A 24,554-nucleotide genomic window follows, 5' to 3' on the forward strand; every position below is an offset into this window, starting at 1 on the left:
CCAGGGGACAAGGGAGAAGTGGGGAGGTAGATCCAGATAGCTTTGTGTTTGGCTGTCATAGAGATCCTCCAGCTGGGTGCCAAATCTGCATGAGGAGACCCTTAACAGAGGTCCTGTGGCCCACACTCTCCCAAGGCATCCCTGCAATCCAGACCACTGTGAAAGGACTTTCCTCTGCAAGGTGTGTTACTGCAGCTCGTATCCTGGCCATCTTGATGTCCCATTTGCAGTTCAGAGAGGAAGTTTGACCCCTTGATACTGCATGGCAAATACATCGCTCTCTCATAAAACCTGTAATATTTACTCCAAGTGCAAAATGTTTTGAGTGCCTTCTAAAAATTGTTTGTTTTGCAAGCCCCAAAACCAAGCAGCCCTCCTACTTTCTGCAGTCCCTAAGCTAATAATTTAATTTTTGCTGTAGAGTACTTCTTCTTGCAAACAGACAAAAAGGTACAAATACTCCCCAGCAGATGTAATAGTAAAATAAATCCCACCTCCCCACAGGTTTAACAGCTATAAAATTCCTCAGATAGGTCCTTGCTGTTTGCTTGGGAGGTTTAACAGCCTCCCATAATGCTAAACCTACATGAACACTTGCATGCAGTATTTGTTACATCTGGTTTACAAGTTAAAAGCTATTACTGTAGCACCGAAGAGGCAATTAAGGTAATTTCTAAAGTAATTAACATAAGTGATAATGAGGAATTTGTGAGCGTCAATGTTGAACAAGCTAATCTTTAGCTTAATTGCTACATTCCTCTTATAGAGTATGCATTTTGCATGAGTTAAATGTTTGTTTTTAGTATCTTGGAGCAGTAGCAATAATTGTATGGAGAGCTCTACTGAGAAAGGAAGCCACAACTGCCTGGGTCACATCAGGAGACCATAACACATCTGTCTGAGTCTTGAACCATGGATTGGGGCATCTCAGAAAGGACCAACACGTTGTTTTTGTCAGTATTCTGGCAGTTACCGTTCAGATAACAGCAACTCAGAACAGGTCCAGCAAATGGCTAAAATAATTTTATACATTTCAGTAGAGCATGCATTTTCTGAAAATTAAGCTTGTGCTGAAGTCTGTTCTTGCTCACAAAGTGCTCTGTTGAATTCAGTGCTCTATTGAATTCAAGTGCGCACTTCCATCCCTACTGAAAGATAAAGCTGTAACAGTCTAACAAAGGAGACTGTATTTCTTTGGGTGCTTGCCTTATCTCAGGATTGCTGTGAACACTTGCAGACTTATCTTTAGGGGATGGTTTTGGTCCTTCGAATTTTTACAAAGTTAATACTTGCTTTATATGTCGTTACGGCAGGTTTACTATTATGAGTTAGATACCGTTGACTTAACTTTGGTGTTATTGTGAGGTATGGAAAATTTTTATGGGTCTCTGAAATATGAGTGCAGCCTGTCTTGGAAGATGTTGGGATCACAGGCAGTCACTGCCAAGGCAGTGCCATTATTCAAAGACCAGTTATTTTCACCTTGTCAGCACAACTGATGGGTTATTTTGAGGGTGGGAGAAAGGTTTAAAAACCCATTATTTTTTCTGTTCCTGTGATGAAAAGTTCCACTAAGCTGTACAGACAATTGAAGTAAAATTCAGCAAAACTATGGCAGTGACTGGGGAAGCAGCAATGAATAGCAGGTAGGGAAGTGACAAACAGATATCTTTCTAAATGTTAATAAAGAGGTGAACCATTTCTAGACTGTACAGGCAATAATGGAGGAACTGATTACTATTTAAAGGCCTTAGTTCCCATCAACTACCATTCATGTATGCTTTGGGTTGGTAGCCACTGGAAAGGTGTGTCTTTGCCTTCCCAGACCAGGAGAAGAGGAGAGGAAAAGTATGAAACTGGTCTAGAAGTGCAGTGGTGTGCTCTGTCAGGTATCCATTCATGTGATCTTTCCTTTCCAGGTGTCCAGCTCTGCCAGTCCACAAACCAGCTTGGAAAGCCACGTGTTCAACGTTGCTGTTCTCCCACAGACACCCAGAGCACCTCAGCTTTCCCTCGGCTCCTCTTTGCACATGGCTGTAAGTGTGAACCGACACCGCTGACTGATGGTTTCTGTATTCCCACTCTCCTTGCAGCAGTGCACAGCAACCAGAGCCTTGCTTAGAGCAGTAACCACTGAGTTTTTGTTCCTGCACTTGCTATTGTCTGTGCTGTTGTGCTTGATTCAAAGATTGAACTAAATCTGTGGAACAGACTGTATGCACCAGACAGATAACTGGAGTAGAATTTGAAGAAATAGATAGACAGGTTAGAAAGGGGTGGTGATGGGGAAACATAAAAGTTGAAAAACTCAGTATTAAAAGTGATGACTGCATAGACTGGAAGGGAGAGGGAGAGAGAAAAGAAAAAAATACGTTTAACATCTTTTTAGTGGAACTTAGCATTTTGAAAACACCTTTTCCTGAGAAGCCATTAGAAATGGCAAGAGTGAAAAACTGTGGCTAAGAGAGAGTATAATGAACGGATCTTGGCAGTAATTCCAATGTAAACTTTATTTATCAGAACTGCAGCCCACCCACATTAGAAAGTTTTCATCCATCATTCTGACATCAGGAACACAGGCTATAATTATAATGTATGTGGAAAACATTCAGACAAGCCCGTTATGCATCCATGGAACTGAATTACCTTTTCTTGCAGCATCAACTCTGGGAATGGACATTTTGATAAGAGTGGTCTCTCTAATGTAGTTATTTTCCTGACTGTGTTAATTGAAAAGATGACCTCTAAGTTTAAAGTTGGTTTTGTGAGCTCTCTGACTTTGGTGCATGCCTTCTCCATGTGTCCCCATCACATGTGTGGGTGAAGTCCAGCTTTCCCCTCTGCTTCTCCTGCTGTCTCCTTTGATTCTGTAAGGAGAGATCCTGAGCACATGAGCTAGAGGGGAGCTTCAGGGCTCTGCACCCAGGTCACCCCTTAGGATGCACAGAGCACCAGGACCAGGTCAGGGAGTTTGATTTAGATATCACCTTGGCCTCATACTTTGCTGTGGTCTGTGGGGCTTTCAGAGCGGGACCAGGATCATAATCCACTGAGCAGCAGTCCTGACCAGAGTGAGACAGGGCAGGCTGTGATGAGAAAGCAGAGATAAGGACCTGCAAGAAACATGAACAGAGCTGAGGCCAAACCTTCAGGCAGCAGCTGCCTGCAGGGAGAGGGAGAGCTGGGTCCGCTTGAACATATCATGCAGTCATCTTTGGCATTATTCATTCCTGATGATTTATTTAGAACGTGTGAGGTGCCAACAGCATGCTCAGCATTATCAAACAGAAATCCTGTGCCCTTGGGTGCTCCCTGACAGGACAAAAGCACACTGAGAGGCCCATGCAGTGGAGGAGGGCAGATGTGACAGATCTCCCGGGGCAATGGGTCCCTGGGAGGAGCCTCCTAAGGGGAGGCAAAACACTTCTAAGGCAGCACAGCCTGCCCGGTGTGGGACCAGGAAAGGCTAAAGGAAGCGGTGGGAGAGGGATTAGTGAAAAGTCCATGACACAACGGCCTTGTCAAGGTTTAAAATAGTGGTGACCTTTCACTGGCAATAATAAAACATGCTCAGACTGCTACTTGGAGCAATAGCCAGCAATGTATCTTTCTGCTGTTGACTTTTTGTTGTTGTCATTATTGACAAAATTGATGGGAGAGATGTCTGGCTGAGCCATGCAGTGCTGGATTTTATAGCTAATTACACACCACAAAATTCAATAGTGCCGTAAAATACATTTTACTGAGGGGCGCCTTGCCACCTGCAAGCCCTGCCTTTGGGAGAGACAAATAGGCCTTGGAGGCAACTATGAAGCAACCATAACCGTAAATCTTTTCATCATAAAATTGCACTTCCTTGCATCAACATGATTGAGTTCTGTTGATCCGTCTTCAAACTCCTTCAGAATTAGATTGGCTTCTCGGCTGAAGAGCAAGCACAAAATGTTAAGTCTTCCCATATACCTCTAGCCTTGTCTTTGAGTGTGCTACTGAGAAAGGTCAGAGAAAGTTTGGTGACTCTTTAGTGTTTAAACTGGGCATACACATATACTGTTTTTTCTTCAATCAAGTTACCTGTTTCCTCTGTATTGGTAAAAAGAGCCTTGAGCTTCACTCTAGCTGAATGCAAACTGAAATTGGGTTTGTGAAGAAGAAAGTTTTGTAAGCATATGAAGAGGTGCTCCTCCCTTCCCTCCCTCCTCCCACTTCCCTCAGAGCAGCTGTATGAAAGGGACACCACTCTTCATATTAAGCCTACCCTTTTTATACAGAGCTATATGTAGCAGTGCTGATAACACAAACTTTGTGGCTTTTGATTCCAGTTAGATGTCACATCTCAGAGGGACGGAGAAGGTTTTATTTTCTGCTTCACAACAGTCATTCATAGGCTATGGTTTCTCTTCTGATGTGTTTGGGTGAAAAACACTGGAGAGAGAAGAACTGGCAGTTTGGTGGCATTTGTGGTGTACTGAGCTGTTGTCAGGAAATCTCACCTTGCCAGTGTCCAGGCCAATGTCCAGTCTGGGACCCAAGGCCAGCAGAATGGGACACAGGTTTGACAGGATGGCCTTACAGATGTGTAAACAGCATAGTTCAGTGGGCTGCACTTGATGTAGCTGGTGGAAACCTGTTATTTGTTCCTGAATCTGATCATTTCATGTTCCAAAGCAGATTAATTAATTGCCCGTATCCTTAATTTAGCTTGTTCTCTCCATATTTTGTTCGTGATTATGAAAATGAGCTGGATGCTTTTCATACCCAGCTGAAATATTTAATTCAGTGATTTCTCATAGCTGTTAATTCTGCAGGATTAAGGTTCATGAACACATGCAGGTTAACTGCCTTTGTGCACTTAAGTCTGTTCATGCAGCACTGTAATTCCTGTAACACATTACCCACCTTTGGCTAGTGATAATTCTGTAATGGAAAGATCAGAACACTTTTAGAAAGATTTAAAAGAAAAGAGAAAGTTTTGGTTCCTCTATGGTCCATTGAAAATGGCTGAGTCATTTTCAGGATATCTTTCAAAAGCCACTCCAGTCCAGCTGCATCACACTATACCAGAAAACTATGTAGGCAGTGACTTATATCTTCATCCAGGGAGTTTTTGATCAAATTAGATTTTCCTTTATTTCTTCTTAGTTGCTGTAAGTCAAAAAAGAAACTCCTTCACCTGTGAGTGTGAAGGTTGTGCATCTGCAGGGGACAGAGTGCACTAAAAACACTGCCACTTTCCTGGACAGCCTGAAAGTGGGGAATAAACTCATAGTTTTATGAAGAAGGAGGTGTTTGTCTCTTTTTCATAGGTTTATAAGCCCTTCCTGATTCTCCAGAAAGGACTTAACAGAGGTGGACCTGTACAGAGCTCTCTTCTGTTGAGTATGATAGTACCTAGTTTCTGTGTTACACATTTGGTTTGGGTTACAGATGAGGTGAAAGTGAGTTTAGGTGGCCCACAAGAGTCTAGCAAATTTTACTCATTATCAAGCTTTACTGTCCTTTGTAATCTCCTCCCAAATAGTCCCTATTCTGTACAAGTTTGAGAGACTTGGTAAAGGTTCAGCCCATCCATCCCTTGTTGGTTTTAGGTCTAAGAACTAGGCCTTTAAATTCAAAGGCTCTCTTATATTTAACTAGAGCAAAGCAAATTCTCTTTTGGTGCATTTTTGGATGAATCTTCCCATGTCTCTGGCCTTGATGCTCATGGTCTAATGTGTTTATTGAGGTGCTGGAGGACCGTGTGACAGTGATTGAGCCCCATCACCTCTCCTTTGTAGACCCGGAGATTCCTAGTGAGAAAATCCTGTTCAACGTGACTGTCCCTCTCCTTCCTGGCCAAGGCAAGTGTACCTATTCAGAACATGGCAGCTTGCTGCTGAATTAATTGCCATGCTTTCTGAGAACATCTAATTTTTCCCTCAGGGTATCATTCTGTGGAGGCATCTGCTAATCTGTTCAGCCTCCTTCATTAGCTTTCAAACACCTTGTTTCTTAACCTGATTTCTTTGGCTTGTGTAGGAGTCAGCCACAGAGCTCAGACAGTTTTCCTACTATTGTCTGGAATATATTGAATGTTGTACCTGGTGGCTTTCTGCTTTCCATCTCTCTGGTGAGAGGTATTTGAAGAAATGACTGAGTGAAGAATCTCTGTTTAATTTCTCATGTCCCAAGAACCCATCCTCAATGCAGTAACGGTCATCTGACTCATTCAGGAACCACTGAAGATGTAAAAAGAAGTACCTGGGGAGAGAAAAAGAAGCTGTGGCCTTTGGTATCTTTTTTTAAAAATAAAATGGATTCCTCCTGTTAATACTGAGCTCTCTACCTCCATAGGTATAGTGGAGCATAGAGACAGGCCTCTCTCCCCAGTCAGGTATTTCACCCAAGCAGATATAAACCATGGCAAGATTGCTTATCGTCCGCCAACTGCAGCTCCTCACTTGAGAGAGATCATTGCGTTCTCCTTTGCAGGTAAGGAACTGAATGTTCTTTGTAGTGCCTTGTCAGACTGATAGAGGTAACTGGACTGCTGGTCTTCCTCCAGTCCTGGAATGACTTCATGGTTATGTCCATACTCATGAGGGCATGAGGCTTGAATGATGCAAAGGAAGTAGGAATCTGCCTTGGAGGAGTGTACCAAGAGTTCACCTGTCTCTTGTGACTTCAACAAGATTTTCCCCTGTGGTTTGGTACAGCAACTTTCAGTGAATTATGGGGATATGGCAGTGTTCACTGCAGCACTGAGCATTGCCAGCACTAGTACTGGATGCTGTGCTGGGCAAACTGCTCATCTGCTGTGTGGTTAGGTGCTGTTGTCCCTCCCATGCTTGAGATCTTTGATGCACTGGAGGTTTAGTCCTTGAGATTGAGACTAGAATTGGTGAATATGATCTGAATCAATTTAGCCAGGATATTAGAAGATTTCTACCATCAGAGGAGTAACAGTCTGGAGCAGGAGGTAGAGGGGCAAAATCAGGACAAGCTTCAAGCGTGTTTGACCAGTTGATGCGCAGGATCATGTGATAAAGTGACAGTACATGGTAGCCGCAGTTCTCTGCATCATCATGCACTCCAGTGACATCAAGACTAGTTTAACAGTTTGAAGGAGGGGGTAGCATGTTATGTCTCATTACTTGCAGCGAAGGCAAGGAAAGAATGCTTTCCTGGGTGAGGAAAGACTCCAGACTCCAAAAGTTGTTTAAGTCCACATCAGTATGTGCTTTCCTGTCCCAACCACAATTACTCTGTGCTTGTGTTTGTCCCATCAGGTCTCCCAGATTCAGTGAACTTCCGATTCACAGGTATGTGAACCTTTTGCTCTTTGATGGCTACAGCAGTTTTCATCCTTGTGCCCTCCATCTTGCCGGTTATTCCTTGGCCTTTCTCTGCTGCAAGCACACCTATGGGCACTCAGTAGGAATTTCTGGAAATGCACATGCATGAGGAATTCATCTGTGTCCCAGCAGTGTTTTATAGAAGCTAAGCTGCAGCTCACTAGAGACATCTTTTTCCAATAGTTGCCTGGAATCTGTCCTAAAAGCCTGATTCATTCCTGTTTTCCCCCAGTGTGAACAAGGATGTCAGAGTTTTACTCTGCTTTTTTTTAATATAGCATGGAAATATCTTCACAGTTAAATTGCTATTGATAAGCTGCTTGCTTGTTTAACATATCTTTCCCTTTCCATGTGCTTTCTAGCACAGGTATGCAAAGTGATCCACCACCAAGGAGAAGTCCATGTGCTGACTTATGAGCACACCTGATAGGTGTATGAATAGTATGTACACATGCACACACACAGACTTTTACAAGTTACATTTGTCTTGCTAGGAGTTGAGTTAGGGGCAAAGATAAATACTGTTGGCAGGTGTGAATTGTGTGTGTATGTCCATAGACAAAGGTGCAGATTGACAGGGTGGGAGGGGAGTCTGCAATGTGGGTTGGTGATTTTGTACAGAAAGGTGAATTTCCCAAGTGAGTCCCTGAAAACACAACCCTACACTCAGATGTCGTTCTTGTCTGTGTCTAGTGTCTGATGGAGAACACACAACGCCGGAGATGGTGTTTGTCATTCATTTGCTCTCTCCGGAGCAGCAGCCTCCAGTCTTCCAGATTACAGCTCCATTCCTGGAGGTCAGCCAGGGGGGCAAAGCCACCATTGGTGAGTTGAGTGGAAGAAATGGGATGTAGAGCTCAGCCTAAGGCATGGTGTTTATTGCCAGGAGGCCACATGGATGGAGCAGGGGAGAGTTTTAGTCTCACTCACCTCTCTGTCCATTTAGCTAAGGAGCTGTGGTTGTGCAGGTGTAGCAGCAACCACTAAGAAAACTGTGCAGTGGTGCCTCAGAAAAGTGCCTGGGGATCTGGCAGTGCTCCTCTAGCGTATGGCAGGTCTGGTCATTGGCTGAGGCAGGGGAGAGCAGGATCAGGGACCTGCTGCTCCTCTACTTTTTCCCCTCTTAGGCTGTTCTGCAGTTGCTGAACTATTGGTTAGTGGTGTGATCTGGTACGCTGGGTTGTTTAGGATAAGCCACTTGCTGCTTGTGTCAGGAGGTGCTCTGGGGTTTTTGTAGACATCCACCCGCTATATGAACATATGCACATCTCTCTCATAAGCTGAGGGTTTGCTTAGCTGTCATTTGTGAGCCATACTAGCAATAAGTTCTCAGATACAAACTCTGATGTGAGCATCATCAGAGGACTAATTATTTCCATGAAACCAGCAAGCTCTTGGGCTAGGGCAGCTCCAGAATTATTTTACTTTTCACCTACTGACTGAATTACAGTTTTCTGACTCCATTCACAAGAGCCCATTGCAAAACCTGAGAGATATTCCCAGTGTAGTGTCTGAGGATGCTGAAGGCATGCTCTCTTTCCCCGGCACAGGGATCCAGTTAGCTGTGAGCGACACTGATACAGCTCCAGAGGGTCTTTTCTTTGAGCTGGTGAAACCGCCCCTTCATGGCATTGTACTCAAGTACAGCACAGGCGTGCAGGAGCGCATGAGAGCAGGTGAGTTGAGCAGAAATCTTCTTCAGCGCAGGAGAGGGGTCAGCGTGTGCCTGTCCACCTAGTTGGTTTAGTTGACCAGAAGGAGGCAGATGCCTCTGGGCAGATATGGCCACATCCACAAGTGTGTGAATTTTCTGCCTGGAGGTGTGTGACTGCAGGAGAGTGTGTGTGAAAGACATTTTCCCATTTGTTGTTTAGTTCCTGGCTGAGTCAGCACGTTTCCTGTACCAAGCATGTGTGGGCTAGTTGACAGTCACTCTATTGTGATAACTGTAACCAGCTGCTAATCAAAAAATATGTTTTGTCTTAAATGGTAAGTTATATCTGAAGTAATTTAGTGAAGTAGTGAAGAATTTAGTGAAGTAACATAGTGAAGATCATGTAAAACTGTTGTGATCCAGCAGTCAAAAGCTCTTGTGGCATTTTACTGTTGATTTTGGTGGCAGCGGTTTCCAGTGTGTGATCAGATGAACACTGGAGAGTAGTGCAAGCAGAAGATGTGGAGAGGGTAGCCTTATCTAGCTATGACAGGCATGAGCTTACAAAGCAGCTGGGAAGAAAGGAGGATCTGGGCACTCCCTGAGAATTACTGTGTCTGAGAAACTGTGAAGGTTACAGCTTTTCCTCTGCCCTGCATATATACTAGCTCCTTAATAAATGTCTTCCTAGCTCACATCCCTGTAAGGATGGTATTAAATGCCAGTTTAGTGCATGATTAAGCGCTCTGCTAAATTGGGGCCTTAGGTCACTTGAATTGGCTTGATGTTCTGAACAGTCTTTCTGACTTGTGCATTTTCTTTTTGGGAAGGTGATACCTTCACCTACGAGGACGTCACTCGAAATGCTCTGCAGTACGTGCATGATGGCTCAGCAGCAGCAGAGGACAGCATGGAAATCTCTGTCACCGATGGTGTCACCACAGTGACCACAGTGCTGAAGGTGGAAGCGTCCCTGCTGGATAAAAACGGTCCACAGCTGGCCCCAGGCTGCTTGTTGGCAATCACCGTGGCTAGTAAAAGCTCTGTGACTCTCTCTCGATTGCACCTCGCTTATATTGTAAGCTTTCATGTATTTCTAAACCAAGTGAATGCTGCCAGCCCCCTTTCCCTTATCCCCCCACAGTCCCTTCAACACACACACCTCTGCCCTCAGTGTGGATTCTTGGTAGAGAGCTCAAGTTTTGACTGTGTCCTGACTGCTGCTGCCAAAAAGGGGATAATAGACTCTTTCATGCAACAGGGTTTTAAGGCTATCCCTGTTTGACTGTAACCGAGGTGAACTGCCATGCTAAACATGAGAACTGAGTTAATCCCAGATTTTTGTGTCAAACAGACTTGCTAATAAAGCACATGGATTTGCGAAGTGATAATCCCTTGAAAATTTCAGCCCCTTCACCCCCCTTCCAAAATTACCTGGTTCTTTTTCTGGACATATTTGAAGGGGGGAGGTTTAAGCAACCCAAGGTGCTGCACTCATTCGTAGCTTGGAATTGGTCCCAGGGGTTGTGTGTACAAGAGTTATCCTGCTCGTGAAATTCAGAAGAAAGGTGTTTCACTCGTTGCAGATGATGTAGCAACAAGTGCACTAGCAGTGGGTTTCAGGTATGCAGTTATGCTTCCCTCAGGGAGGAGGGAGGAGAGATTGCAGTGCACATGTAAGGCTGGAGAGACCTAAGGAGGTGGCTGTCAGAGAGATGATTTAGGGAACTGAAGGGGGTGAGGTAGGATAAGAAGGGAGATGAATGTTTTTTCCAAGGGATCAGTCTGAATACAAGTCTAGGGTCTGTTCTGTTCTCTTCTTAAGGAGAAAGGCTGACAAGGGAGTTGTTCAGGTTTAATCTGAGTAAGAGGACAATTAGGGAAAAGAAAATTTCATTCCTGACCCATATGCTGAAGATGTGTTGATTTCTGCTTTGGGTCTTATTTTTCAAGCAACCAACAAAAACTTTTAGAATAAAGATGACATCTGAGTTGTGATATCATAAAGATAGTTTACTTAATGTAGTTAAAAAGAGCCAAAATCAGCTTTTAGTTTAATGTGAATCTGCCTTTTGCAGCATTGCTCCACATTAACCTTTGTTTTACTAAGAACTGAACTTAGCTCTGTGTCTCTCTCTGAAGCACTGGTGGGCGATAGTTACTCCCTGTACCAGCCTTCAGCTACATTTTTGCTCACTTTATCTGGAGTCAGGAAAAGGGTATTACATAAATGGTCCAGTCCACTAGGAGTGTAAACTAATTCGAAAAGAAAATCAAGTTTATGTCTGGAAGATTGTGTTGATGTGATACAAGGACACAAAGAAAACCTCTCTGAGCTGAGAGAAAATGAAAATACTTTTTGTGGTAGATTCTGAAGATGTCAACCCAGTTGACTCTTCTCATCGATAGAGCTTCATTTAATATTCATCAGCCGTGGATCTGACCCAGCTAGCTTCATATATCTCCCTATAAAACATTTTATTCCTCCTTCCATTTTTCATGGAGGGAAACAAAAACTAATCTTGTCTTGTTTTGATTTGGTTTGTTTCTTCATGTTTAGGACAACAATTCTTATGACTCAGAAATAAGAATCCAGTTAGTATCTCTGCCTGCATATGGCACCCTCTTACAAACATCAGGCTCTCATGATGAAGAGGTTTCCAAGGTTTATAATTTCACCATGGAAGATATCAACAGACAGAGAATCAGGTATCAAAGAGCTATTCTCCTTTAAGACATGCCAGTTAAAAGCTTGGTGGGCTTTCCGCAGGGATCTCTGGGCTATATTGTGTTAGTACACTGTATCAAAGATATTTTTTCCTTTCTTGGTTCTTGTATCCTATGAGATGATGAATGAGAATATTTCCTGTATGCAGAATCAGGTATTGATGCATGTCTGAAATGCCAGGAGTTGGTGTAGCTTCAAATTATGGGAGCTTTTTCTGTGTCCATAATGTCATGGTGATACTTTAGGTAGGCAACACCTAAAACAGTGATTTAAAAGAACTCAGGGAATGAATGTGAAGGAAAGTTGGGAGCTGAAATACCACCTCTCTTTGAAGACATGTACATTCACCTCTAAATGCAGGGATGAGATGTATTTGCCTGACTGTTAGTGAGACTCCCTGACCCAGACTGTGTTCTGACTTTCACAGCTACTCCACCATGTTTGAGACCGGCAATCAGCCAGTTATGGATATCTTCCACTTTGTTGTTTTTGATGCTGATAACAACCGGCTTGACAGACAGATGTTCACCATCACTATCACGTCTGCACAGACAATGCCGTCACTCATTGCTTTTGCTGACCATATCACTGTAAGTGGCTACCCAGGATACTAAGAACAGTGACAAGAATGTCTTAGGTGTGAGGACTTAAATAGTTGTCTGGGACTGAGGGGAAATTACTGAAGAAACAGGGTGTTGCACATGCAATTCTGTGAGTGCAAAGGGTTAACAAATTACTTGGAGGTCAGAGGAGGCTGACAGTATGGCTGCACCCCTGAACCTCATCTGCTTACATCTGTTCTAGTCAGCAGGTTTTCCCTAGGGTGTCCTGCTGGTATCAGTGGAACAAGTCTGGCTTATCCCTGTTTAATATTTCGTCCCTTATTTCACCAGCTTGTATGTAAAGGATGAGCAGAAGACAAGTCTGAAAACATCTGGTGCTTTGGACTGATACACAACATTTCAGACTCCTTATCAAAGCCTTTTGAAGTCATCTCCCTCCTTTCCAGCTTTGCATTCCCTCTCCCTTGCCTTCAAAAGGCTCTTCTCCACAAGAAATGCAGATCTTGCCTGCCAAGAGGTCAGCATGACTCTGCCAGTTCTCTTCTTGCCCTGATAAAGCACTCGCAGGCTCCTCCTGGGGACCAGGCAGGCTTTCTTCTTCCCACCCCACCTCACCTCCCCGCTGATTTCATGCTTAACAGATCTAAGGGAGGATGGGACAGGTCTTCAGAGACCAGGCAAGCCTCTTCCATGGAGGCAGACTGGTTCAGTAACAATTCTGGTGCTGCTTTGTGTTGTGTGCATTGGCAGTAGTTTTGTCATATGCTTTTGCTTTCCAGGTGGATGAGGGGGCCAGGGTCCCACTGCTGGCTCATCACCACTTAGCTGCTGATTATGATACTGCTGCCAAGGAAGACCTGAGGGTCACAGTTATCACTCTACCTATGTATGGCTACATTGAAAACACTAAGACAGGTAAACTGCTTGGCTATCTCTTCTTCCTCCTGGCTGATGAAAGAGAATGTAGGAATTGCCATGCTGGAGCACATTCTGATCTGTCTCACTGCAGTTCCTCAGTGCAGTGCTGGTTGGCATCAGTTGGTGATAAAGAGCTCATAAGGTCAGCATTACAAGATAAACTGTATCTGGGGAGCGTTTCCTCCTAATTCTTGTTTGTTGGAGACTGATCTATGTTGCGAGATTGGGGCATTAAGAGCCTTTTCGAGCCCGTGTGTTGTAATTTCATCATGTTTTATTTTGGCTGTCCTTGTTACACAGAACAAACTTCGCTAAATTTCTCCAAATGTCCCAGCAAGCTTTAAGGCTTTGAGAGCTCTGGCAGAGCATAGCTGGTAACATTCTCTTACCTCATTGTATTATCAAGAAAAGGTAGGATTTATACCATATTGTCCAAAGATGTTAATCCAAGAGACTCATCTGCTTAATCCTGTGTGTGGTCCTAACAGGAGTGGCATATATCATTTTACTTAAATCATAATGTGCCTTTGTAAAATATCACTGTGGGTTGGTCAGTACAGTGGTTTGTTACTACAGTGATTGCCTTCTGGAGAGCACAGGTTGCTAACCATTACACATCATCCCTCCAAATTGTGTCCTGTGAATGAATTCCAGTTTGTGGCATCTTGGTAATGGTAACCCTCTCTCCTTGAACAGGCAACGGCCGGGTGATTTTCTTGGGTTTGAGTCTTAGTTTTGCAAAGTGAAGCTTGATAGAGAGATTGTGTTGAGGCCAGATGGCACATAAGCCATTGTCTCATCCCTGAAGAAAGCCTTAAGTGATCCTGGGATGTGGGATTGCTTTACTATGCATAAAACTGCAGCTTCCCTGATGCCTACTGTAATGCAGCAGATGTTGCTTTCTACAGAGGTCACAAGATGTGTGAAAGCCATGTCCTAGGAGTGAACATCCTTCTGTACCATTCTTCTCCTATCCTGCTGCTTTTAGTTTTAGTTTATCAGTGAATTGAACATCCTTTCACTAGTGATATTCTGATTTGCAGGTGAGAGTTTTGGCCCGCAGCGTGAGTCTGCTGTGACTGCCGACGCATCCTTTTCCCTTCAAGATGTCCTAGAGAACAGCATTTACTACTACCAGAGCGTCCATGAAAGCATCGAGCCAACAAGTGATGTTTTCAGCTTTTACGTGAGCGATGGCTTCAGCCAGTCTGAGGTGCAGAGCATTAACATCACAATTCAGGTATGCCTGTGCTCCCTGGCTGCCAGTGCCATCTCCTTTCTCATAGACACTTGACTTCTGAAGTTCAAGCTTTGCTCACTGCTTTGTAATATGTGGGAAGGGGACTAAAGGGAGTTTCCTTCTTCCTATCCTTTTCCTTCCCCTAGTACAGGCATGTAATTCCCTTGTGATAACAGAAGAACAGTTGTACATTGCAGCATCTTCCACAGGGCTTATTTCTCAGATGTCTTCTCCCCCTTAGAAGCAGCCACGATGCTGGATAGATTTGGAGAGACTGGTGTAGCCCGTTAATGGATATCGGCACCAGTACTGTCATTTGGTAGCTTGTATTTCATTCAGGTGGGCAGCGGTCTTTTCCCCTTGGCCGTTTCCCCTTTTTTGACTGCGTGCCTTTGGGACCTGTGCAGCGGCAGAACGATGAGCCCCCAAAGATGGTGCTGGAGGCTGTCAGAGTGCACGAGGGCTCAGGTGTGGTCGTTACCAACGCCTCCCTCAGCCTGCAGGACTTGGACACCCAGAACACGGACCTTGTCATCATGGTTACCAAAAGTCCTGAACATGGTAAGTCCTGACAAGATGGGAGAGGGTGGGGAGAGACAGAGCGTGTCTCTGTGTCTCAGTGTCTGTGAGTCTTTATATCTGTGTGTGTATATAGCCCCTGATGTGAAAGAAGAGCCTGGTGTGTTTGTATAAAGCACATTTAGTCTGTATTTGGACCAGCAGCCGCAGAGGGATTGTGTTTCAGAACAGACCTATTCTTTGAGAGTTTTCCCTAGCTATTCGTGGGAGAGGAGGAGGGGGCACTGCATGCATTTCCCTGGGAAGTTCCCTTTTGTGTTACCCCATTCCCTATTGTGGGGTTCAGTTCCAAAGAGCTGAGCAACTAGCATCTATCTGCAGTGATAAAGCAAGGCAGGGTGTCAAGTGAAGGCTAGTGTCATGTTAAACTAATGAGGGCTGTGCCCTCTTTTTCAGATCTCATGTATGTAGCCAAATTCTTTCCAGTTTTGGCAATAAGCAGGTAACTTCCTTCAATTTTGCCAATAAGACTATGTCCACCTCTGCATCCTACTGATTGCTGGCACGGAAAGAGTCCCCAGCAGGGTTTCTTGTTCCCATAATTTTCATCCATGTATTGTTTGTCAGGTCATCTTCGCAGGAGGCAGACTGCTGCAGAGCCCCCGGAGCATGGACAGGTGCTGTCCATGGGCTCGTCCTTCACCTACCAGGACATTTTGGATGAGCTGATCGTTTATACTCAGAGTGGTGCAGCAGCACAAACAGATGAGTTTGGCTTCTCCATCACGGATGGTCTCTACATGCAGACGGGGAGGCTGGAGTTCTCCATGGAGCTGCCGAAGAAGCAGCCACCCACATTAGCTGTCAACAGGGGCCTGCAGCTCCCAGTTGGTACGGGAAGAGGGAGGAGAATGGTATTGCTTGGTATTGCTATATGGTCCAGTCTAAACCAGTTGCTTAGCTGGATTGGCTGAAGCTGATCGTGGACTTTCTTTCTCTGGTCCAGGCTCTGCAGTGCACCTCACAGATCAGCACTTGAAAGCAGCAGCTATTTATTCAGATGACACAATGATCAGATTTGTCATGAAGAGGGATCCCATCATAGGCCATCTGCAGCTGACCAAAATTGATAATCCAGTCCAGATCTCTGTTGAAGGACCTGTCAAAAGTTTTACCCAGGCTGATATAAATAAAGGTGAGAGTGCTTGATTTTAGATAATCATGGGAAGTGATATGTGGCTGTCTAAGGTAGTCCTGCGAGGAGCAGGGAGTTGGACTCAGTGACCCTTATGAGTTCCTTCCAACTTGAGATATTTTGTGATTCTATGATCTTTATGAGAGAGGGAGGGTGACTTGAAGCAGGGAAGGGAGAGGGAAAGAAGTAAGATAAGGTTGTTATGTTAGAGCAGAAACACGTATCATTAAGCAAGCATTATAAAGTCTCTCTCAGCGAGAGAAAAAGAGTAAAGAGAGAAAGTAATGAAATGCAAATCCAGGAGCTCTGTCAAGCCCCAAGTCCCTCAGCTTATAGTGCCAGCCTGGTTCCAAACTAAGAATTAAATGACGCAGCCTGTAACAAACCACCTCTTTTGTCCCCTCCCTCTCTCCAGGGCAAGTGGTGTACAGTCACAAGAAAGGGGATCCTGGCGGAAATTTTGCCTTCACCTTTGATGTGATCGATGCAGATGGCAACAAACTGACGGACCAGGTTTTTTATATTAGTGTATTAGGTAAACAATAGCGCTGAAGTTATGTTTTCTTTGCTGCAAAGCTGAGGCCTTCATAGATTCCTATCCCACATGTACTGCAAGTTAAGATTTAATTCTTGATATGCAGTTTTTGTTCGCTGTTATTTCAAAGGCCTTTGAAGTTTGGGGCATGGGGAGAGTTTGTGGATGTAAGCATTAGTTCTTTGGCTTCTGACAAACTTACTGAAAAATGTAGAAAATTTCCCCTTATTATCTTCATACTGTCTAGATTGTCTTTAAGATGTAATGTTACTGTCCCCTTGATTAATGCCAAGGTCCACAGTACCTGTGTTGGAATTACTACTCTGGGGGGTGTTTGTATCTGTTGTCTTTTGCTTGAACACAAGTTCCTGATTTGAATAACACCAAGGAAAGGAGGGTGACTGTCTCCTAACTCAGCTTTGTATTTAACCCTTTCAGAGGACAGATTTCCCCCGTCCATAATCGCCAACAAAGGGCTGGTCTTGGATGAGAACTCAGCAAAGACAATCACAACCCTCCAGCTCTCTGCCACTGACCAGGACAGTGAGCTGACCCAGCTCCAGTACAAGCTCACCAGGCAGCCACAGCTGGGGCACCTGGAGCATGTGGCCTCCCCAGGTTAGCAGGGCGGTATTTTACTCGGTTGGGTACTCCTAGCAGCAAAGCACTAGAGGGCTTTTGAGCCCTAAAGATTTACTGCAGGAAAAATGTGCTTGGAGTCAGCAGCACAGAGTTATGTTTCCTGTTAGAAATCAAGTGGGCATTAGCCCAGAGAGTTGGAGAATAGGGTGAGTAGAGGCAAGGCAGCCCGATAATCACAGGTGAGGATTTATTCAGCCTCTGGGTGAGTTTATGCCCCATGGTAACCTTGCCTGATGGACTTTGCAGATCAGTCCAGCTTGCCGCTGTGTGAATCTCCTCTTTCAGGACCTATTGCTGCATCTGCATGACAGGCCAAACCTTCAGCCTTTTCTGTGAGCACATATAGTACAACGCCCAAAAGAATCCATCCCCTAATGTCTATGGTAATAGAGCCCGCCTTGGTGAACAGACAACTCACTTCCGCTCCCCCTCTCAGCCAGTATGTCCCTTGATCCCTGAACACCAGCCTCTTTTCCCAGTTGTACTTTGAAGAGAGGAAGGGAACTAACCACAGAGTTAGTTTAAAAGGAAGCTATGTTGTGGTGTGGTGGATACACTGGATAATGAATTCTGGTAATTCGGAGAGGGGGTATTGGTCAATCCTGTGAAACTCAGAAAATAATTACTTGCAAATGTGATCTGAATTTTAGAGTTGTCTTCCATGCCCACTGACAGTATGAGTGTCCTACCCCTCTCTGATTGAATTAGTCTAAATCTATGTTATTGTGTAATATGCTCTTCTGATTTAGATTATGCATCTAAGATTATGTCTTCTTAGAATTAGATTTCTCATTAACATGAGATTAAAGTGGAAATACGTGCTCTGTGTTTTCAAGGTGCAGACAGTCCCTGTACCAGCTCAGTTTTAGTGTGTGGTTTGCCTCATCTCACAGTGTAAGATGTCCTCTGGCAAACACGTTGAAAGGGTAGGAAAAACGAATGAAAGTTATAATAAGCAAATCCCCTGCTGAGAGAAAATTTTAAAATTGCAATATTTTTGTCTAAATGGCAAATTAAACAGTGAATCTTGTACTTTGGAGACCTGAAGGAGCTGGATTAAGGATTTTATTCCTCCTGTTATTTAAAATGTGATGATTCTGATTTCTGTGCTTCTTCATGTTTGTGATGGACTAAGAAAGATGTAGAGTCATACACTGTGAAAGAGTTGTTCTCATGATCTAAATGACCCAAACCTAAGCAGAGAGTGCTGGAGTGTTCTAAAGAGACTACAGACCTTTAAAGCTAATGAGCTCTGAGGGAAACCTTGGCTAATCATCCAATTCTGGCTCATTTATTTATATCAGGTCCTGGTATCTTTTGTAGTGTGGCCAATACTTGTCAGTAGCCATTTAGCATGATAAACTGCTGAAAAACTTTTTGTTAGGGTTTTTGTTGTTGTTAAGAACAGTAAAACTGTCGAACGCAGCAGTGAAACTTAAAGGCTCGAGTGCTTTTTAAAATGGTTGTCAGGTACCTTTCTGTGTCTGTGTCACACCTCATGACCTGTAAAGCTGTCACTATAAGTCAGTGTTAAAAATGAGGCTTAGTCTGTTCTAAATGCAGGGGTACAAGGAGGGGAAAAGAGAGCAGAGACTTCAAAGGCATTTTCGAAAACTGCCAGGAATCCTTTTGCTTATACTCAGCAATGCCATGGTTAGATCAGTCCTGCACAGCAGTGAAAATCGAAGTGTTACCTCTACCGTTTTTCTCACAACTTTTCTCTTGCCCTCTGCCCTGAGAGACCCATCCCCAACAGGGTGTCCTGACAGTGTGAGGTGCCATTGTAAAATTGTAAGTCTGGGAAGAAGTCTATACTTCTTTTTGCAGAAGGGGTGCCACTACATTAATTTAAACATTGTTGAGCAGAGCTTTTAGGAGGCTCCACACCAGCTAAATCCCTGGCTCAGCTGAGGCTCATGGTACAGCCTGAATTGTAGCAGAACAAACCAAGACTGAGTGCTTATGGCTAGATATGTCCAGCTCCCTATATTTTGCCCTAACTCGCTCTTTCTATTGCACATTTTCCCCTATTGTTCTTTTTCTAGGGACAAGAATTAGTTCCTTCAGCCAGGCAGACTTGGCCTCTCGCAGCATCCAGTATGTCCACACCAGTGACGCTGAAAAGCATACGGATGCGTTCACCTTTTCTGTGTCTGATGGAACAAATGAGGTAAGTCCCAGCATGTCTTTTTGCCTGAGTCAGAGCAGGCTATTGATTCTGTAGGATGTGATGGGAGTCAGTTTTCCTCTTGCTGCTTGCGAATGGCAGTTACACGTAGCAAAGGAAATGAAACAAGCCACACATGGGCTTGTCGTTTCGCAATGGTGGTGGGTGCTTTTACTTCCCCTGCTGTGAGAGATCTTACATACCACAGGGAAGGGAGCAAGCCCTGTGAAGGTAAGGGGAAGCCACCTGTGATGTCTCATGAGACTGGTTTACCAAGATATCAGTGTCTGGTTTTCATCTGCTTACCAGTTGCTCCTGGAGCTCAGCTTTGATCCAGTGCACTGACAACATACCCAGAAGCAGTTAGACTCTTGAGAAATTACTCCTTCCTGCTTTCTGAAAGAGAAAAATCATAGCTGCAAATAGAGGTAGAGGGATAAAGTAGAATGAGGGAGGGAAAAGTGGATGTCCATAACTATCAAGAAAGAGGGAGAATAAATTAGTGGGGAGGGATAGAAGAGGTCACGATCATGTGATCAGAGCTTAGAAGCTCATATTTACTCACTAGACAAGGCCAGAATTAAGTGACCCAAACTCTGGATCACTGTGGTCTCCTTACAGTGATACTGTTTCGATGGAGTTGCACTCTTGGTAGACTGAGTTCATCAAGAGAGGCTTTTCCTCCTGTTCCAGGTGAGCCAGACATTTGACATCACCATAAACCCTGTGGATGACTCCTTACCCGTAGTGCAAAGCCTGGGAATGACAGTTCAGGAAGGACTGAGAAAAACCATCACAGAGTTTGAGCTTAAAGCAACAGATGCTGACACAGAGGTAAGGCCAGACTTCCCTTTGCTTCCTCCTTCCACTCTTCTGCTGCACGTCTGGGCTATCAGAAAAATGGGCTTGTGTTCAAAGAGAAGGGTTATAGCGACTTTCATCTCTCCCTGTGATCATACCCTGTCTGATCACAACATCAAGCAAACATCTTGTCGGAGGCTAGTTTGTATATAAATGGATGAATGTTTTTGAGAGTGAACAAAACAAAGCTTGAGAAATGACTTCATTGAGGATATCTCTCAGACACATAAGCAATAAATCTGCACGGAAAACATTTAGAAGTTGTGATCAGAGCTAATCCTTGCCCTGTACCACCTTCTCTCTGAACACTGTGGGTTTGAACTGAGCTTATGCCTAGTCTTGACACTGAATTTATGCCTAGCACAGATGAAAATGACATTTCCTCTTTCTCCTCCTGGGTCTGGCTGGAGCTAAGCAGTCTCATGTTGGCTCTGTCTCACTGCACTGCAGTTTCCCTGCAGCAAGAAAGCTCCTGGCTGACTGTTACTGCCCTGAGCCAAAGATCCTGCCCTAAAGGTTATCTCTGCTTCTACCCTGACAGAAGTGACAAGGGGCATGTTGCTTAGAATAGCTGCAGAATGGGGGACTGCTCTTGTGTTCAAGGAGTTGTCACAAGGGCAGGAGCTGTCTCAGACCAGCCGAAACAACAGTTCAGTGTGGTGTGTCTAGCCTAGCTCTCCCTGACTGGGGTTGTTTTGTAGATAATAGCCACCTTGGGAGAGGGATAAAGACAGGGCAGGGCTTCCCGTGAATCAGTTCAGCATGTGGTGTTGCATTTCAGCCCCTGGTTGGAAACACTGTGCTAGGAAAGCTGTTTGGGCATAGAATCCCTCTCCAGGCATCTTGAGCTGGAAGGACATGCCTGTCCTGGTCCTGGGGTCATGTCATCAGCTTTGCCACTCTGTCTCCTTGGTGCAGGCAGAGTCAATTACGTTCACAGTCGTGCAGCCCCCCCGGCATGGCCTGATCGAACGCACCAGCAATGGGCAGCGTTACCACCAAGCCACCACCTTCACAATGGATGACATCTACCAGAACTGCATCAGCTACAGTCATGATGGTAGCAACTCGCTGAAGGATCGCTTCACTTTCACAGTGTCTGATGGGACCAATCCCTTCTTCATTATGGAGGACGGGGGAAAGAAGGTAAGGGGAGAAGAGGAGATGTGAGGGAGACATTCTATGGCTAATAGAAAGCTGCCTCCTCTCAGAGAAGGGGAGACTTAGCTGCTGTCGCTCCACTGAAGATAAGGGCTGAGTATTCTCAGTTCTTTGATGCCATTTGCTTCTTCCCTGGCGTACCAGCCTTTGTGTGTGCAAACTCACCCCGGGACCTTGATCCCAACAGAGCTGAAGAGAGCAAAGCTGGTGGTATGGTGGATGAGGCTCTGACTCACAAAGTAACAGCCATCTCTCCGAACTTTTGTCAGGTTGTGACAGCAGCACCGCAGCGCTTCAAAGTGGACATTCTCTCTGTGGATGATGGGACACCCAGGGTTGTCACCAACCTGGGTTTGCAGTGGCTGGAGTACATAGATGGCAAGGTAACTGCCTGCCTGGGTTCAGCTTAGATTGTTTCTCAGGCTGTTCCAGGAGAACATCCTGATCCTTTGGCATTTTTATTTTTGTGATAGAGGACAGATGTCCCTCTGGGCCCACAAAGTGTCTTGGAAAAGGCAGAGGTGTGCAGGGGTGCCTGCACTGCAGCTCCATTAGCTAAACCAGGCAATGTCGCTCCAGGGCACAAAATTGGTTCCTGGACCATCTTCTTCCCCTACATCAGCCAGAACATTAAGCCTGGCTCTTATTGACTCTTGCACAAACTGTGTGCAGTGCAGCACAGCTCCTGCCTACCTTCCTGGGCGGACACATCCTGCCTCTTGTTCCTCCTCCCCAGGGTTTATTTTCAGCTTTGCTGATGGTGGACCAGTCATGATTATGTGCTGCAGCAGCCGTGGTAGAGATACATGGCTTTCAAAGAAACGTGGTATAGGGATTTCTTGCTGTGACATGCCTTTGTTTTTCTGAAGTCCAAACAAAACCCCAGGAAACTGTCTCATGCATGTTTTTGAGAACCCAGCATTAACTGCAATTCCTGGTTCTTCCCAGGAAAAGGGGTTGGAAGACACCGTAGTAAGAAATTGTATTAAGAAGTGGCTATCTCAGCTCAAATTCCTGACTTCAGAAGAAGGATTCCTACAGCCTCAGGCAGTTCAATTCTCTCTTTTTTTCTTGGCTGTTAATGGTGTTTTCTTTTAAAGGGAAGGCAAAATGTGGTGGAACTGAGGCGCATCCGTGTGAGGTCATTTCAGAGAGGACCTAGCACAGGCTCACTGAAGCAGCGTGAACTGTCCTGAATGACTCCTTCAAGTTGAGGCTGTTTGCAAATGCTTTTTGCAAAGCCAGGCCTCACCTGAGCATCAGCGCAGTTCATGGAGCAGTGGTTTCCAGGTGAAACCAAAAGATTTGTCATAGCTTTTAGCCCCAGCTAGATAGGGCTGGGCAGCTTGTTCTGAATTTGCTTTTCTTTGAGCCACAATGTTTTTTTATTAAACAAACCAGATGTGAGGCAGAATTTGAATCCTTCCTGTGCTGTCAAACACCTTGTGGGGCATCTGTCTGTTCAGGGCCCCTCTGTGTGCTCTGTGGTGTTATATCCCCTAGCTTTTCCCTCATGGAGCACTGTCTGACAGAGGGGATGGTTGGGCTTTTGGGATGAACAGTCAATCAGACTTGCACTGCTGGATCTCTAGAGTTTTACTCCCTTGGTTTGGCTTTAATCCAGGCAACCAATCTAATCACTAAGAAGGAGTTACTGACGACAGATCCTGACACAGATGACAAACAGCTGACCTATGAGATAACAACTGGTCCCAGAAATGGTTATGTGGAGAACAAGCTGAAACCAGGGACAGCTGTGACCACCTTTACACAGGGTATGGAGTTGGGCTGTATACTGTTGCTTTTTTCCTTCAGCTGTTTCAGTTTGTCAAGATAGCTTTTGTGTGGAGAAAAAAAAATAAAGGTGGGAGGGGGGAGAAGACAAAGGGCAAATCTCAAACGTGTGTCAAAAATAAGCATTGAACTTTGCTCTCAATTGCAGAAATCCTGTAATTTCTTACAGACATCAACATGTATGCTGTAGTACACCCAGGTTCTCCAGACTTGCTAGAGCTGGAGATTTGCCTTGGGACAGTAAAGAGGAGTTGTAGATATTGTATGTGGATCTAATCATGTTTAGCCAGCAGTGCAGAGTCAACAATGTGTGGAAAGTTCACTCTTGCAGGACTGAGGGGCACTCCATTAGGAAGGGGAGGTGAGGGAGTAACTGCTTCCTATGCCACTGTGCTGTTTCTGATTGCTGTTCCCTCAAGTCTTCCCCAGGCACACTGAGAGTAAACTTGCAGCGCAGCCTTTTTTAGCTACTGCCATTTCTGCTACTGCAGTTGGCAGAGCCTCACATCACACTGCATTAGGTCCTGTAAAAATGCAGTCAGCAGTTCTGCCTGTCCCTTCTCATCAGGCCCTGCTAGCCTTGCCTGGCCTCCCGTGTGCTCAGACAAAAAAAAAAAAAAAAAGAAAAGGAAAAAAAAAGAGGAAGAGGCTACGCTATTTTAGGTCTGAAGCTTGGCAAACATGTATTATACTGCAAAGTCAGGGAGCCTGAACCATCTCAGCAGTGAGAAGGAGCCCAGTTACAACATGCCAGCTTATAGAACAGAGCTGAAATATGTGCTGCCCAAGTGAATTCATATTTCTTGCATTTCATCAAAGCTACTTCAAATTTACCTTATTTTTAAGTATGAGCCATTATGGATAAAGACTATGCAAGGGAATATCCTGTCACAGCTTGTAGGCTGGCTTCTACCACAGGTAAGACCAAGGAAGTTAGAAAAGCTGCTGCAGCATAAAGGGCATGTGGAGAACCCAATCCCTGCGGCCATGCAGATGCATATCTCTGCACTGCTTGTCTGTAAAACTGCCATTCAATTTCTGAGTTAGCTCACTGGATGTCTCCTCCCTGCAGAGGATGTGAACCAGGGCCTCATTCGGTACGTGATGCATGAGGAGAAGGTTCAGGAGACCATGGATAGCTTTCAGTTCCTAGTGAAGGACAGCAAACCCAATGTGGTTGGTGGCAACATCTTCCATGTGCAGTGGTCTCTCCTCAGCTTTACATACACCAGGTAAATGGTAC

At 44.8% G+C, this 24,554-nt stretch overlaps 1 protein-coding gene across 1 annotated transcript in view; it reads left to right on the plus strand.

The window, feature by feature from the left end:
• Nucleotides 1–24,554, plus strand: part of FRAS1 (Fraser extracellular matrix complex subunit 1) — a 176,530-nt gene that overhangs the window by 131,956 nt on the left and 20,020 nt on the right. The window contains exons 31-52 of the mRNA XM_074867089.1: nucleotides 1,920–2,036; nucleotides 5,726–5,840; nucleotides 6,334–6,471; nucleotides 7,269–7,301; nucleotides 8,028–8,159; nucleotides 8,885–9,010; nucleotides 9,819–10,066; nucleotides 11,549–11,697; nucleotides 12,144–12,306; nucleotides 13,059–13,194; nucleotides 14,241–14,437; nucleotides 14,845–14,998; nucleotides 15,584–15,847; nucleotides 15,963–16,151; nucleotides 16,567–16,686; nucleotides 17,125–17,304; nucleotides 19,374–19,498; nucleotides 20,189–20,329; nucleotides 21,275–21,502; nucleotides 21,787–21,900; nucleotides 23,142–23,292; nucleotides 24,384–24,543. Coding sequence (XP_074723190.1) covers nucleotides 1,920–2,036; nucleotides 5,726–5,840; nucleotides 6,334–6,471; nucleotides 7,269–7,301; nucleotides 8,028–8,159; nucleotides 8,885–9,010; nucleotides 9,819–10,066; nucleotides 11,549–11,697; nucleotides 12,144–12,306; nucleotides 13,059–13,194; nucleotides 14,241–14,437; nucleotides 14,845–14,998; nucleotides 15,584–15,847; nucleotides 15,963–16,151; nucleotides 16,567–16,686; nucleotides 17,125–17,304; nucleotides 19,374–19,498; nucleotides 20,189–20,329; nucleotides 21,275–21,502; nucleotides 21,787–21,900; nucleotides 23,142–23,292; nucleotides 24,384–24,543 — 3,380 coding nt within the window. The remainder of the gene's footprint in view (nucleotides 1–1,919; nucleotides 2,037–5,725; nucleotides 5,841–6,333; nucleotides 6,472–7,268; nucleotides 7,302–8,027; nucleotides 8,160–8,884; nucleotides 9,011–9,818; nucleotides 10,067–11,548; nucleotides 11,698–12,143; nucleotides 12,307–13,058; nucleotides 13,195–14,240; nucleotides 14,438–14,844; nucleotides 14,999–15,583; nucleotides 15,848–15,962; nucleotides 16,152–16,566; nucleotides 16,687–17,124; nucleotides 17,305–19,373; nucleotides 19,499–20,188; nucleotides 20,330–21,274; nucleotides 21,503–21,786; nucleotides 21,901–23,141; nucleotides 23,293–24,383; nucleotides 24,544–24,554) is intronic.

This window comes from Strix uralensis, chromosome 4 (assembly GCF_047716275.1).
Source record: "Strix uralensis isolate ZFMK-TIS-50842 chromosome 4, bStrUra1, whole genome shotgun sequence".
NCBI lineage: Eukaryota > Metazoa > Chordata > Aves > Strigiformes > Strigidae > Strix > Strix uralensis.